Below are 16,556 nucleotides of genomic sequence, written 5' to 3'. Positions count from 1 at the left end.
GGAACACAATGCAGTTCTGTGTCTGTATTTTCATAGCTTCTGGATACTTCTTATTAAAACTCCCGTATCAACCAAAACACTTCTTGTTTGAAAGTAGAGAGGCTTAGAATAAAGATGACATACTAAAAGTTTCAAAGGAAAATTTCACTGGGGATCCTTTGACCAGCTCCTCCCACCTGATTTGTATATTACTTAAGTAGGTCTCTGCCTCCCCTCTCTCTTCCAGTCTAACATAAGAAGGTCAGAACTGACATGCAAAAAACTGGCTTTCAACAAGAAAATATAATATGTAGATTTGGGGACTGAAGACTCCCTGCATCAAAGAACTGGACAGCCTTAACTTTTGTAAAATAATAATAATAATAATAATAATTTTTCAATATTCTCATTTACTAACCAGGAAAACAAAATGTTTCCTGACATTAATGACTTTTTCTATTTTGTGACTACTTTCTAAGTTTCTACAGGTTGAGGTATGAATCGTCATCTTCCCATATTGCCTCTTAGTAATCACTTGAGGCTATTTTTTGCAAGTCACTGCATTTTTATCAAAAGAAAAGTATATTTCAAAACCATAATATTCTCCCTAGACTTCAGACAGTCCTTCTAGAATGAAAGAACAGAAATACAGAAAGAAAAGAATTACAGGGTGGCTTTTTTTAATTTTCCTATGGTTAATGTACTGTATGGTATATATGTTTACAGAATGTATCTGCCTTGTGATGTTAACAAAATGAATGACAAAAAAAAGAGTTCTGATGTGCCATTTGACAGTTTGCCTTAGCACCGCTGTTTATGTTCTTTTCTGTCCTTAAAAAAAACAAAAACAAAAAAAACCCCGCAGGTTGTATTCCAAAGCTGTATTAACACAACATTCTCTTCCCCACTCCTACCCAGCCTTCTTCAGAGCTGTGAATTTCATCATAGGAGCATTGAGGCAGAACCTTGCAGGCGTGGCCCAAAGCGGCTAGAGTGACTGTAACTTGGGCTTTTCCTCTGCCCTTCTACCAACCAAACATGTTTCTGTGTTCCCATCTGAGCCTGAGAAATCATACTCTGACCTTCCGGGGGTGGGCCACATGGAGTGCATGGCCTCTTGGAGTCATTTCCTTACAGTTCTTCCCACTGTGAGAAAACTAAACTTGTGGACCCCCTATCTGGGCCTGGGAGCATATTTTTCAGCACAATTGGCATAACTTGAAAAAGAGATGAACTCAAATGGTACGATTGAGCCATGACTGAGGAGCATGTCTATGCGTTTTAGTCTAAGATGAATAGCATGATATGTGTAGGGTAGGAGTGGCTGTAGAAATGAAATATTTTACATTTATGTATTTTTTTAAGGAATAATATTTTTATAATGAAATATATGTGCATTATGGAGCTTGAGTTTGAAAACACCCTTGATTGACTGAGTTATTTCTCCATTCCATTATGGTAACTTTCTGGTGAGTTCTGTAGCACTAGGCCAAGCCTTGGGGGCATGAACAAAGGACCTATGACTCAGCCTTGCACTGCCATTGCATGAAATTCAGTGTTTCCAAACAGATCTAGGTTGTAAGATTTAACTTTCTATACCTGCCATTAGATAAACTGTGATAGATGGCTTGGTAGCTTTCTGGGCTATACCTTTAGTAATATATAGTGACCGTTTGGAAGGAGATGGGTATTTTACATGCAAGCCAAGCCCAGCAACTACCAAAGCCCAAATCTTTCACATATTTAAGGATAATTGCTATATTTAAGGTTAAGGGACCACTCACTATTTGAGGAATATATGTGAAAGGGCAAGTCGGAAGCATCTGGCCATCTGCAGTCTAACATAAATATGTAAACCAACAACATAAAACTTACCAGGTATTATTGGCCTTCTGCATATCATGAGGCCTGTAACATATCTTCAGAGTTAAGCAGAGAAAGGAAAAGATTGTCTTTATCCATCCATAAAGGAGATTCTGCATTTTTAGCGTTCTTAAATTTTCCCCCCGATTTTCTGCCAAATTCCCAAGGTCCCATCCCAGTCACACTCAGTTTCACGAAGATCTTCACCCACACCTATTCCTCTGTCTGGTTGCCAGAATTGTCGAGTCTGAGAGACTGCTCACCACTCTTGTGACATCCCAAGGAGCATTCTTTCACTGGAGGGGCCTTTTTCTACTACCCTAAGAGACCAAAACTCTTTTTCCAACAAGGCAAGGTTATACACGCTTTCTCCATTTCAAGAAAAATAACCCCTCTGGTTCCCAGGCAAAATCATCTTATTATCTTTATCACCAGAATCTCTCCAACAAGCCCACCTCCAGCCCAACTGTGAGCATTGCTGTCATGGAGACAACTCCAAAAATGAAAGAACTATGCAATTGCCTGAAGGTGCTAAGGGAGAGCCAATTTACTCTAGTGTCTTTTACAAAGGAAACCTCTCAATTTTGAGATTAGGTGGGCAGGGACACATTCAGTCACTTAGTTTTGCAATGACAGTTCTTGATATACAAAGAGGCCGCCAGGTAATGCCTGGTCTGAACTATTTCATGTGTAGCTCCAGCTCCAATTCTGCAATATCTGATTCTGGCAGGTGGGAAGAGTTCTAGCCTTTGCAGGGTTCTGGAACACTCTTTCCTCCTCTCAAGCTCCTGACTTAGGAGAATCAAAACCATGCAGGGGTTCCAGAAAATGTTGTGTCTGATGCAGCTTTTCAGTGAATGTAGGTAATTGATGGAATTTTCAGCTTTAGCATCTCACTGGGGTGTAAATACTTCCATTTGTGGTTGGTTGGTGGGGGCGGGCGGGGGGGGGTGGGAGCCTGTCGTACTTACTCTGAATTAGCTTGCTGGGCTAGCTGCTGTACTTTGTAACCTGAAGTGTACTTTGACTGTTCTGTTTCCTTCAGATGAAAAACAAAACAAAAATCAACTTCAGAAAAGACACTGCCAGCGACAGCCGATGCTGTACTTGTAGCTTTTCTCTGTTCCTCTGTACAGTATTAATAGACAATAAACTGCCTTTTCACTGCATCTACCTCTGTGTGTCTGTGCTCTGATTCTTTCCCCTTTTCACCTGCCACTAGCCGACTTCGGGTCACACTGCGTGGGGAGCACCTTCACCTGTTCACTAAAACTAAACACTAATCCAGTGCCTCTCAAACCCCAGCAAGCTTCAGAATCACCCAAGGTGCCTGTTAACAATGTGGAAACCCAGTCACACCTCTGGAACTCAGATTCGGATTCCTGGGTGGGGCCCAGTAACCTGCATCTGTATATGTCTCAATTTGCATAATGTCTCCTGGTGATTCTGATACATGTGGCCCACAGGTCTGGGTGCCCCTTGGTGGGAATCCTTGTGTTGTCCTGTTCCAGCTGGTTTCCACACTAACCCAATTTCCCAACATCTCCTCTCTCTAATCCCCTTCGCACATCTCTCTCCAGACCTGTCATCCTTTTTCTTCTTCCTTGCAAGCCCCTAGCAACCACCCAGACTGTGATCCTGTAGGTCAAACTCATAGACTGCCCCTTAGGTTAAGTGACAAGGGTTCCTCCAGTGCAGTCTTCTAAACAGGAGGATCCGAAGACACATAGGAACCTTGTTTGTTTCTCTTGTTCACTGCTCTTTACCTAGAACAGAGTCAGAAAAGTGTTGCTGTAAATGAGCAGATAGTAAATATTTTTGACTTTGTGAGCCAAATGATCTCTGTCACCACTACTCAACTCTGCCAAAAAGCAGCCATACACAACATTAAATGAATGAGTGTGGCTATGTTCCAATAAACTTTATTTTCAAAAACAAATGGTGGGTCTGATTTGGCCCATGGGCTTGTAGTTTGCCAACCCCTGAGGCCTGGCACATAGAAGGTGCTCAATTAACAGGGCCTGGCACATAGAAGGTGCTCAATTAAAAGTTTAAAAAGTTATTGCATGAAAGAATGAACAAAGAACAGTTGTTATGCCTACTACCTACAGAACTGTCACAGAAAAGTGTTTTCTCTGAGGGTGCTGAGTAAATAAATCAGCTAGGGACTTTTCATCTGGTTGGGTTCCATGGTGGGGTTTTTGATGTCTTTATGCATAGAAGGTAACTTTAAGGATGGAAACACGAACGGTGCTTTGTAGACAGCTCAAACTGCAAGGTTGAAGTTGACAAAGACTTTCAACCAATACAAAGTGGAGGAAATGCAAAAACATCTTGTTCTCGTCAAAAGTGCTGCGGATACCAGATCCAGGTGTTCCCTAGTTACCTAAGCATCGCGTCCAGGTGTTCGTGGAACTATATTTTGTCAGATTCATCCCACACAGTGAGTGGCAGGGCTCCCTTTACATTATGTTCCTTGTTAAGTGAAATACTCTTTAGTGTATGGACATATAGGCTGGAAAAATGATGGCACAATTCACATCCCATAGCTCTAGGACATACTAAGGGGGACAAATCTAGGAGCATATGAAAAGCTGTGCATGCACATCCATCCCTGGTATCATTGTATAGTTAAAGGATTTATATTTATGCAAGGCACTGTGCAACCTGGAAGAGGATGACAAATGTTCGTTGACTAGTGATGAGAAAGTTTCTACTCCCCTTCCAGAGGTCTCATCCTGCCCATGTGGAGAGATTATAAAATGTTGAGATGTACTTCCAAACCAGTATAAAAAGGGAAGTGGGCACCCCCTCGGGTCCCCTCCCACTGTGGGAGCTTTTCTGTCCTCTCAATAAATCCTTCTTTCTTTAAAAAAAAAAAAAAAAAAAAAAGGGAAGCTGCTTTGTCCTCCTTTGGGTTTGAGACTGCCTTTGTAGTATACTGAACCTTCTGAAACTTCCATTTTGTAGATCAAGATTGTTGACTTTAGACTTTAACAGTTCCATATAATTCAATCTAATAATTCTATTCTGTGGATCATTTCTGTCATGGAGGACAAATGATTTCCACAACCTCTAACTACAGCAGGAGGAATGAGACAAGAAAATTAGAACTTTGGGAGGGAATGTACTTTGGTATGACATGGGCATTTCCCCTGGAATTCCACATCAACCCCGTGAGGTAGACATTGCTGTTATTCTCCTTTTATACACAAGGAAACTAAGTTATGAAGATAGTACCTTGTCCAATGTAGCAGAGCTAAAAATTGCTGTGGGATGCCCCTGAGACTGGAGACAGAAAGATTTGAATGATGTAGTTATAGTTGCGAGAAAGACAAAATGGCGCCAGTCCTTATTTTGCACCTTTATCTACTCAGGCAAAGGCTCTGTAATAACACCACCCCCCTGGAGACTGGGAGGTATCTCTGCAGTGCAGAAAAGAAGCAGAGAGTGAAGTATTTTTCCCCCATTTATAAAAATGATAAACAAAATTGCCCGTAACATGTGAAGTCTAGGAGTGTCATATCAATCTTAGAATAAGCAAAGGTGGTTTTATTGTTGTTGTTGATGGTATTATTATTATTTTACCCATGTCATAAAAGTGTGCACTTTTATTTAGGCTATATCTCCCTTCTGCAGCCACTAATAGACCACCCTGTTGCCCTAGTAGTCCCTCATCCTGAGGTCCTCTCCCACTTTTCTCAAACAGCATCAAATCTGCCACTGTATCAACAACATAGAAAAGCAAAGATTTGCTATTTAGAAGTTAAGGCTACAAGATTTGTAAGTAATTATCTAGGGCAGAAGTCACAATTGGTTATCCACATTCAGAGCTGAATCTGACGGCAATTCTGTAGTTCACCTGCATACTATTTAAAAATGGTTTTGAGTTCATTGCCAATAATAATAAATTAAGAGAGTACTTATTGTAAAAGTACAGTTCCAACTTCTCTTGAGAATTCAGTCTCTGGCAAATATAGGTCTGTTCTTTCAAATGACAGTCACAAAGAGCTGATGGTGGTTACCAACTTTAGCGGAGCCATGCTTTCTTGTTTATCAACACTACCACTTCCCCTGTTCCATCTCCTACCTGACCTCTATTCCTCTATTGGTATTTAAGTGTGTGACCTCTACCATCATCCACTCATGTTATGGCTGGGTCACATGAGTCCTCGGTGGAAATAGGGTGTACCCATGGCAAGATAACAGCAGAGCCAGAACTATAGATGAAGTCTCCTAAACTCTTTGGAAGAATGAGATTCTGCACTGCATTGGGATTTGAATCTGCTAGAGGCATTTTTAGTTCTGAACAGGCTGCAAGCAGAAACCTAATACCAGAATCTGGTACTTTTTCTGCAGAAAATCCCATGTGACTTATATAATGATAGATTAGCACAAAACTGTTGCACTCACTTATTACTCAAGTGGAAAAAAATCCACTTTCTACAACAATTTATATTATATAGATTATTTCTCCATATATTCTTTAGGGTAAGTGAACAGTGTAATGTTTTAAGGAACTTTATGGTCTCATGTGTTTCGTGGTAAAAAGTTACATTCCTGGAAAAATAAAAAAAATCCAACAGTTGAATAGTTCTGGAGGCTTCATGGTCCTTAGTAAAAACAATAAGAAGTAAAATCCATATATATTTAAATTTAAATGTGTTATTTCCTCTCCTCCTAATCCTCAGTCTTTTATCGTGTTCCCAAGGTCATGTGGTCACAGAATAATTATATTCTCTGAAACCACTTTAAAAAAAAAATTTTACTAAGAATAATAATCAGCACAGAAGCTTGACAATTCAAAGGACAGAAGGATCAGGCATGTTTCCTCCCAAGGCTTGTCATGAAAAACCAATGTGATCTAGTGTTTGTGCATTTGTTTTAATTTTAACTAAAGAGTAATCAAATTTAATAATGGTATTTTTCTTTTTTATTTTACTCCAAGTCACTGAGTATAAAAACATGGATTGTGGGCCTACTTTTTCCAGGCCAGGATCCTTACCTGAGGAGAACCTGAAATTGAGATCAATTCTGCAGTCAGTCTGATTTATCCATACCATCAGAATCTGCCAAATCAAATTCCATTTCTTAAAAGAACTTATTTCAAGGCCGAGGGCAGTGGCTGAAGCCTGTAATCCCAGCAATTTGGGAGACTGAGGAGAGAGGATTGCCTGAGCCCAGGGGTTTGAGACCAGCCTGGGCAACCTGGTGAGACCTCGTCTCTACAATAAATAAATAATAATAATAATAATAATAAACTAAGCCGGGCTCAATGGCTCAGCCTGTAATCCCAGCACTTTGGGAGGCTGAGGTAAGTGGATTGCCTGAGCCCGCGGGTTTGAGACCCGCCTGGGCAACTTGACGAGACCTCATCTCTACAATAAATCAAAAATTAGCTGGGCGTGGTAGCGCGCACCTGTAGTTTCAGCTACTTGGAAGGCTGAGGCAGAAGGATCGCCGGAGCCCAGCAGGTTGAGGCTACGGTGGCCGGGAGCGGCCACTGCACTCCAGTCTGGGTGACAGAGTGAGACTCCAACTCAAAAAAAAAAAAAAAAATTAGCTGGGTATGGTGGCTTGCACCTATAGTTTCAGCTAGTTGGAAGGCTGAGGCAGAAGGATCTCCTGAGCTCAGCAGGTTGAGGCTGTGGTGGCCGTGAGCATGCCACTGCACTCCAGCCTGGGTGACAGAGTGAAACTCCAACTCAAAAAAAAAAAGCACTTATATCAAATCAGCGTACATGGATAGGCTCAGTCGTTTCTACCTTCCCTGAAAGACTGCCCAAATTCTAATTATAGCTCAGAGACTCAGTGTGTGGTGCTGGCACATACCTTAATTCAGTTTTCTCCCAAACTTCAGACTTTTGGATCTCTCCCTAAGTATGTTTGTCTCTCGTGTGAAAAGGAGGGAATAGACAGTTTAAAGAAGTCTCAAAAATATACCTCCACCTCTTTAACATAAGCAGATACAATGAAAGAGAATCAAAATGGTAGTAACCTTCTTGCTATGCGAGTCAGTGTTATGTAATGTACCCGATTACCCTTTAAATTTGGAAAATATTGCCTTGCCTCCTTGCGCTCTCTAAAAAATCCCAATTCCTTATTTTGAAGATTATGGTGAGAAAAACAAAGTGACTTGCTCAAAGCGACAGTAAGTAAGGAGTTCAAAGCTGGGATTCACACCAAGGTAGGAGTGACTTCAAATTCTGTTGTATCAGGTGCCTGTCAGTCTAGTCCTTTTATAAGGAATGAATTGAATACATCAACAGCAAACTTAAACTCTCCAGTAAGATCATGATCCTTTAAATAAACAAAAGTAACATCTGTTTGGTTAAAGAGCTGTCTCTGGCATAAGCAATTGTTCACCGATGGAAGCCAGACCTGATTGGGCTACTGCTGCATTATTTGAGCAAAGTTACATGGCCAGATGTGAGCTTTCAGATCGAAGAAGGGGCCACAGATGAGCCCAAGGGCTGGCTTCACCATAAAGCTCCCTCCTTGAGCCTCAGTCGGCCTCCTGAATGCTAGTAAGCCACAGAAGACTTCTTAGTTAACTCTTGAAAATTCAGGGATTTAGTCAACTCAAGTTGTAAACTGGCCCTGCACTAGACAATTAGCAGACCTGAATGGAAAAAGAATCCCTCAGGGAGAACTCAGGTGCACTTTTCTCTTTTATCTTCATTCTGCTCTTTTCTGTTGAATGAATCTAAAGTTTTTCAGCTGAGATGCACTCCCACGTGTGGGGTAAGCTTGTAAAAAGTCCGTTAATTCTCCCAGAAAGCACCATGCTGTAGCTCTCTGGTTCTCATTGTTGCACATTAGAATCTGGGACCTTCTCTAAAATATGTAATGCTATGAGGGTCCCATCCCAAAGATGCTGATTTCACTGGTATAAGTGAAGCCTGGGGCATTTATTAAATGACTCCAGGTGATTCTAATAAAGAGCCAGTCAGTGTTGGAAACAACACAGAAGTGCCCAGAGCAGGCAGCTGTGGGTCCAGGCTATAATCCCTGCCTTCTCTCTGCAAGCCAAGAAAAGAAGAGGCTTTGGATTCAGAAACGAAGTAAAATCTCAAGTCTGTCATAGGTCAGCTGAGTCATCTTAGACAATTAATGGTCATTCACCAAGGCTCAATTTCCTCTTCTACAGAATGAGAATAATACCCACCTTGCAAGGCTTCTATCAGGAATGTTTTAAAGACTCTTCTTTCTCTTTCTTTTTCTTCTCCATTTTAAAAGAACAGTATCTGAGGCCGTTAATTTTTTTTAAAAAGCAGAAGAAAAAAAAAAACCAGATGGAGAAACCAAGTCAAAAGAAAAATAAGATGAAACTAGAAGACTCAATCTAGCATATACATTACCGGATGTTTATTTCTCTCAGTTGCTTGAGAAATTCAGTTTGTAAAGTGTGCAACTTAATACTACTTTATCAACCAGAGCATTTAATTCTAAGATCGTGGGTCTTTCTTGAAAACAACAAAAATATGAAATGATAGAGTTAGTGTTTTTGAATGTGAAGGAACCCATGACCGGAGCATCGTTCCAGTTGTGCCATTCATTGTGTGACTTAGAGAAAGTCATGTTTCCTCTCTTGGTTCCAACTTCCTCATCTATAAAATGAGTTGTTTTACTAGATGGCAAGGTGACTCTGGGTGACATTGGAAGTAGACATCAATCTCAAAAATATTTTGTTATAATTTTAAAAGAAAGGAAAGCAGGAAGTAAGGGAGAGGGAGAGGGATTAAGACTTTAAGAGGAGTGCTATTTTTCCTAAAAGGTGCTGAAGTCCCTGGCCTTTAAAAACCAACACCATCAACCATCTTTTGTGGCCCCTGGCCTGGCCTTATGGAGTCCTTGGGTAAATCCTTCACCACCGCCTTGCTCCTGGGTATTGAAACCCAGTGGCCACTTTCTTATGTATGAAATTCAGAGATGGGGGGGGGATACCTGCCTGACCAAAATGTATAGTTCACTGTGGTTGAAAATTATATTCTGAATTCTCTTTTTAAAGTATAACCAAAAGGGCCTTTGCATGACATCTTTGTGCCCTACTCTCTCTTTGGAGATTTGGTAAACCTACTCCCTTAGAGTCTCCTGGGAGGTGAATACAACAGACACACACCACTGCTCACCATTTCTAGATGGTTTCTCTGAAGGAACCTTGAATTATTTGAGCAATAGGTTGACAGTGCTTGTCTCCACAGACAATGGGTAACTCTGGGCAAAATCCAAGCTCTTTCTCTTGTTCTTCCTTGTGACTTCCTGCTCCATGAATGTCCAATGTAGCTGAATCTGAAATCAGTAAATCCGTCCTGCTCCTTAATAGCTCTGTGTCTTTGGGTCAGATTCTTGGCCTTTATGTTCTGTAGTATGCCACAGACAGTTGTCCAAGAGTATTTGTATTGATCCAAAGGTGAATAGAAAGCTGGTCAGGGAAGTTCCAGGTTGAGTGGGGTTAGTTGGCTGAAGATAGTTTGGTTTCAGTTTTTTTCATCTACCAGAAGAAAATCCCCTTATGGAAGATGTGGGAATTTTTAGATAATTTCCTGAGGCTACTGTGGCGTAATGGAATCCTCCATTATGATTGTCCAAGTGTCCATCGTCATCACTAAGACATTCCTCTACTTAATAAGACCAGAGAATTGCTGCATTGTTCTTTTCCTCCAGAGTCAAGATCAAACCCTACTCTCTAGAATTAACAATTTGCTAAAAATTAACACCTTCTTCTCTATGTGCCCTCTTCACCAAACCTTAGTTCCCGCTGATACTTAACATTACTTTTCCTTTTTAATGAGGGAGCCCACCTCTGCCCCTCATCAGCCATGTTCATGGCCTCTCCTCTTTGCTCACCCTGTATTGTGCACATCCTTCTCAGCCCAACTGATGCACTCGCTTCTCATGCTACCCCACACCTCTCCACTCCTGTTATCAGCCTCCCCTGTGCTCTGCACTCTTGTTTTCTTCATATATGGCCGAGTCTTTAGTTGGTCCCTTTGTATTCCTTTGAGAAAAGACTAATTTTTTAGTTCCAGAAATGAATCAGGAGCAGCTTCTTTCCTCTCTAAATTAGTTGACCTTCACCCAGAGACAGGCTTATGAACGATAGATTAAAAATGACAGCCGGGCGCGGTGGCTCAGCCTATAATCCCACGCCTTTGGGAGGCTGAGGTGAGTGGATTGCCTGAGCCCGCAGGTTTGAGACACGCCTGGGCAACTTAGCGAGACCTCATCTCTACAATACGATAAATAGTTCCAGCTACTTGGAAGGCTGAGGCGGAAGAATCACAGGAGCCCAGCAGGTCGAGGCTGTGGTGGCCAGGAGTGGCCACTGCACTCCAGTCTGGGTGACAGAGTGGGACTCCAACTCAAAAAAATAATAAATAAATAAATAAATAAAAATGACAATCAAGATTTGATGTGAGGCCAGGCTCGGTGGCTCAGCCTGTAATCCCAGCGCTTTGGGAGGCTGAAGTGAGTGGATTGCCTGAGCCGGCAGGCTTGAGACCAGCCTGGGCAACTTGGTGAGACCTCGTCTCTACAATAAATTTAAAAAAAAAATTAGCTGAGTGTGGTAACATGTGCCTGCAGTTCTGGCTACTTAGAATGCTGAGGTGGAAGGATCACTAGAGCCCAGCAGGTAGACACTGGCTGGCCAAGAGTATGCCACTGCACTCCAACCTGGGCAATGGAGTGAGACTCCAACTAAAAAAAAAAAAAAAAGATTTGATATGGAAATCGAGCCCAGAAATAGTTTTAGTCTAGTCTGGGCAACATAGCAAGACCCCATTCCTTAAAAAAAAAAGAAGCCGGGCTTGGTGGCTCAGCCTGTAATCCCGCGCCTTTAGGAGGCTGAGGTGAGTGGATTGCCTGAGCCCACAGGTTCGAGACCCACCTGGGCAGCGAAATCTCATCTCTACAATAAATCAAAAAATCAGCCGGGCGTGGTAGCTCATGCCTGTAGTTCCGGCTACTCGGAAAGCTGAGGCGGAAGGATCGCCGGAGCCCAGCAGGTCGAGGCTGCATTGGCCGGGAGCAGCCACTGCACTCCGGTCTGGGCGACAGAGTGAGACTCCAACTCAAAAAAAAAAAAAAAAGATGTAATGTCACCCTCTGGCTTTCAAGAGTTAGTGGGAAGGATGGGACAGGAGCCCTTGCCAGAAACGGAAATTGTGATTTCAGGAAGGGTGTAGCGCTCCTTGTCAGAAAAGAAGGGATTGGTTTTGCACTGGCAGCCGTGGACCCTTTCTTATCAGACCAGTGGAGAGGCTGAACTTCCATTAGCAAGTTCTAGGCACAAGTTAAACAGTAGGAAAATAGACAAATAGTCTTCCTGTGCCTGATAGGACAAAAGTATATGCATGGGTGTATGTTTACTAAATTTTTTTAGGAAGTAGTTAGGCAAGGAGATACCCTGAGGGTGACCAACTGTGTAAGGATTAGGCTGCTGAAGTACACCAGCTGTGACTGGTAGAGAATGGAACTAGAGTTCCCCAGCAGGGCTACCAGGTATGATTGTTCAGGTTGCTTACCACACAATCCTAGAGAGCTGCATTCACATAGAATACAATGTGAATGGTGCCCTTGGAGTTGGGCAATGTACAGCAGGCACACTGTACCTGCTCAGGCAAAAGTCACCTATCAGATCTTTGGAACGTATAGCTAAAATTTAGCTGGAAAATTCTATTATACTCATAGCATCGCACCTATATTAAATGTATGCCAAGTTGCAGGAGCCAGTTTTAACCCTATGGACTATGGACTTATCTTCTAGACCAGACATATTCTTCCTTGATTTTCTCCAGTTAAGTTTAACACAACATGAACACACGGTGTAGGATGGCTGTTTCATGGTGGTGTAGATGGGATCACGGACAAGAATGAAAAGGACAGGGCCGGTTGCTTTTCTCTCAAGAGCAGAGCAGCATTGCCCAGGCATGAAAGGTTCCCCAGTGGCCACTTAGAAAGGTTTGTTTGGCCAGAGTGACCATATGTCCCAGTTTGCGCATGTCTTCCAACCTAGTTTTCAGCAGTTTTCTTGCTGGGATGATAAAGCGTATGGTCATGCGACTTATGGTGTGCACGTGTGCATCTCTGCCTCATCCACCATCACACACCTGAGGCCGTTCCCTTTGTTGATGCCTTGGCAATTCCTCATGATATAGAGCCAGAATTGAGGGAACAGCAAGACCCTTTTACCCAAATGGACTGTTCTCAAGAATCAGAGTCTCTAACCGTCAGCCCCATCACATCAAAGTATTTCCTTTTTTTGTTTGCTGTTTTTGATCTATTTTCTTTTCCTGTGGGTGCTAATGAAGAAGAAGAGCTGAACCACTGTCAAGCCCAGGATTGACTATGCAGATAGACACCCAGCAGATAACATTGACTGTGCCGTTTTCTGCTACCCACAGTTGCCAACAGAGGAGATTCACTATTGGTTGTGCTCAGTAGTAATAATTGCCACCAAAAACGCATGGGAGGGAGAAGCATGGCTTAAAGTCCTTTGCAAATGCACACCATTGCAAAGTCCTTTGCAAATCCAACAGCAACTAAGAAACACACCCAAGACTGTGCGTGTGCTGACCAAGACCTGGACACATGCTGCACAGTGGCTCAGAGTTCTGGATCGACTGCCAGAACTTCTTCTTTGTATTTTAATTTCCTCATGTGCAGAGTGGCAGGGAGGGTTAAGCACTGGCAGAATTAAGTATAGCTTTTAGTAGAAAGAGTAACAGCAGCTTTGAGAGTTAGGGAGCAGCAAACCCTAAGAATAGTATGAAGCAGGGGTCAGCAACTAAGGCCTTTGGGGCAAATCTGGCCCTCTGTCTATTTTTGCGAATAAAGTTGTGTTGGAACACAACTATGCCCATTTATTTAAACCTTGTCTATAGATTCCTTGTTGAGTAGTCAGGAAAGAAACCATATGGCCCACAAATCCTAAAATATTTACTGTCTGATACTTTACCAAAAAAGTTGCTGGCCCCTGTTTAAAGCACAAGTCAGATACTCAAATTCACATTCATAGTCTACTAGCATTTACAGAGCACTGATTAAATGTCTTGAACTTATGCCAAACATTTTAACATATTTAACTTTCACAAGAATTAGCTCTTCAAGGTTGATAGAGCTATCACCCGATTTTACATGTGAAGTTTAAAGCACTTGTACTTGTGTAAAATTGCAGAGCCAGGATTCAGATTCTGTTCTCTTATCCCAAACTTCAGAATTTCAGGAGTTCTGAGGGCATACATCCTGGAGGAGCTGAGTTTGCACTGCTCTTAAAGAATAAGTGAAGTCATCAGTCACCTAGGAGAAGATCCAGGGGAGGGCATTCCAGACAAAAGGAACTTCTTGATCAAAGTTTCTGAGGTAGGAAGCTCAGGATATCTTGGTCATCTGATTTGGTGGAACACAAGGAACCTGAGGGAATTGAGGCAAATTAGGTGAAAGAAAGGGCAAGAGGTCAGAATGTAGACGAATAGATTGTTCCTTGATGAAGATGTTACTAACTGAAAGTTCAAGGATAAGCTCATAGACTTATTATGTCTGATCTTTACTGTATTGATTCACACAAGGGTATTTGGTTTGGTTTTCATCTGAATTTATAACCAACAAATCTCCATTTTCATCTTCTCTTGAAAAATCAGAAGATCTAGCCTTACTGGATCCATAGTCCCAGGAGGCAGGAGTTAGTTGGAGTTGAGTTCAGCTGCCTCCTTTGGAGGCAGCATCTGCTTTCCTGTGGGCCTGATCAGCATCATCTTAGACCCAAGCAAGAGCAGCCTCTGTCTGGGGCCCTGGGCTGTATAGGGCCTTACTGTGGTCACACACCTTTCCATGGGATGAGGAGTCTTTGGGCCAAGGGGACTTGTCCACTTCCTGGAACCCTCTCCTGTTCCAGGTTGTGCTTCAGCTACCAGAATTCTCTCATAAACAGCTCAAGCTCATTTCCAGGCCTTACATGGACCTCTTCCCTGGGTCTGTCTTCCCAAGGGTGGGCCATGCAAAGGATGCCCCAAGGAGCAGCAGTTTGCATTCATGGGTAGGATGTGTGTGGTTGGAGCTTTTAAGTACAGACTGGGGTGTCCACCATGGGAGTGCAAAGGCCCCTTGGAGGTGCAGGACTGAACCAGGAACAAGAAGAGAAGGAAAGTGGGTAGGTAACAGGCTGGAGGATCTCACTTTGCACCACCAGGTCTCAGTGTGGGACTCCTAGGAGTCTAAGAACTCACAACTTGAACTTGGCCTTCTGAGTCAGTTTGAAGTATACCTGTTTCCCAACTTAGAGCATCATTTATTTAGTAATTTTAAGTTTGATTTCCCTCTTTCAAATATTGAAACATACTGTATGTCATTATCTATTTGTACACTTGCTGTAAGACCAAAAATGTTAGGAGTGGGCCTGACCGCAGCCCTACTGGTTCCTATGGTCTTACATTAAGAGCTGTGACCCTCAGTGACATGATCTGTCTGGTGCTTATAGGCATGGGAGTTTGTGGCTCTTGCTGTGAGCGATTAGTGGAGAAGGAGATCGAAGATCTTTTTTTTTTTTTTAAACAACTACAACATAATTATTTAATATACATCACAAGGGCTCAACCAAAGACTTAATTTAAAAAACAAACAAAACAAATATAACACCACAGCTCAAGATCAAGGAAAGGACAGACCATCTAAGGAAAAGATAAAATAAAATACGACACAGGAGAGGTTGAATGGCCCAGGTCAGGGCCCCTGGTTGGAGACCTGCTTTGAGTAGGTTTCTTGCAGGTACTTAAAAGCTGTGGGGTTTTTCCAGAGCTCGGCAGCATGTGTGTTTAAAGGGCTATCGATGTTTGGTTCTCCTAGCAGGCTCTGGATGGAGAGCAGGATGGTCCTCACGTCATAGAGGGCATACCACTTATCCTTCAGGATGTCCAGGCAGATGTTACCCTGGGTGTCCACGTTGGGGTGGTAGCAGGGCGTAAGGAACTTCACTGTGGGCGCACTGTAAGGGTAGCCGCTGGGGAACTCCAGAGAGAGCTTATACCTCAGGTCTTCATACACTGTTCCAGCTGCTCCATGAATGGTTCCCACCCATTTGAAAAGGTTGTCTGATTCAGGGAAAGCAGAAATTCCTTTGTCACCAGACATCATGAGGGTCATCAGCTCCTGTTGTAGCCTTTTGCCCACGGGGCCCCGGGCGGCGCCCCCGCTAGGTTCGGCTCCTTTCCGGGCGGCGGCGACGCTGGCGGCGGCTGGGTCGCGGTTTTGGGAAGCCATCCGGGAGGCGCTGGCAGGAAGACAGGAACTCAGAGAACACGATTGCAACTGCCCTGTGAGGTTTTTCTACTTGCTTTTTGTGGCAGATCACATTATTAGATACTCCCTGCCCCTCACTTGGAGGATTATAATGCTCACTCCATTGATGACAAACTTGGTCATATGACTTGGACCAATGGAATTTGAGCAAAGTGCTGTTTGCCGTTCTGAGCAGAAGCTTTATTGTAGAATGACCAACCTCAGTTTGCTGAGACTGTTCTGGTTTTAGCACTGAAGACATGTCCCAGAAAACCCAGTCGTGGGCAAACTGGGATAGTTGGTCACTCTAGCCTTAAGGGGCATTACATTACAACCACTTTTCTTTTTCCCTTTTCCAGGAGACCAAGAATATTCCAGTTAAGACCCACCTGGGCAACTTGGTGAGACCTCATCTCTACAATAAATCAAAAAATTAG

At 42.8% G+C, this 16,556-nt stretch overlaps 2 protein-coding genes across 5 annotated transcripts in view; one reads left to right on the top strand and one right to left on the bottom strand.

Moving 5' to 3' along the window:
- The window catches only part of LOC103268585 (A-kinase anchor protein 2), a 305,955-nt gene that overhangs the window by 79,148 nt on the left and 210,251 nt on the right, over positions 1-16,556 (top strand). The window lies entirely within an intron of this gene.
- LOC103268591 (ubiquitin-conjugating enzyme E2 C-like) lies at positions 15,393-16,148 on the bottom strand. 4 transcript variants are annotated; one of them, XM_021716626.1, is made up of 2 exons: positions 15,817-16,137; positions 15,505-15,744 (listed from the first exon to the last, which is right to left on the bottom strand). In XM_021716626.1, exons 1-2 carry the CDS (start codon positions 16,099-16,101, stop codon positions 15,565-15,567), a joined length of 465 nt encoding a protein of 154 aa, XP_021572301.1. In that variant the 5' UTR covers positions 16,102-16,137; the 3' UTR covers positions 15,505-15,564. The 4 variants fall into 4 exon arrangements, with proteins under 4 accessions (XP_021572300.1, XP_021572301.1, XP_021572304.1 ...); XM_021716629.1 differs by having other exon boundaries at positions 15,505-15,771; positions 15,949-16,137; XM_021716627.1 differs by having other exon boundaries at positions 15,505-15,884; positions 15,966-16,137.

The sequence above is a fragment of the Carlito syrichta genome, unplaced genomic scaffold (assembly GCF_000164805.1).
Source record: "Carlito syrichta isolate Samal-C Ts95f unplaced genomic scaffold, Tarsius_syrichta-2.0.1 Scaffold308851, whole genome shotgun sequence".
Taxonomy (NCBI): Eukaryota; Metazoa; Chordata; class Mammalia; order Primates; family Tarsiidae; genus Carlito; species Carlito syrichta.
Note: the sequence above shows the minus strand (reverse complement) of the source record. Positions and strands in the feature narration are given on the sequence as shown.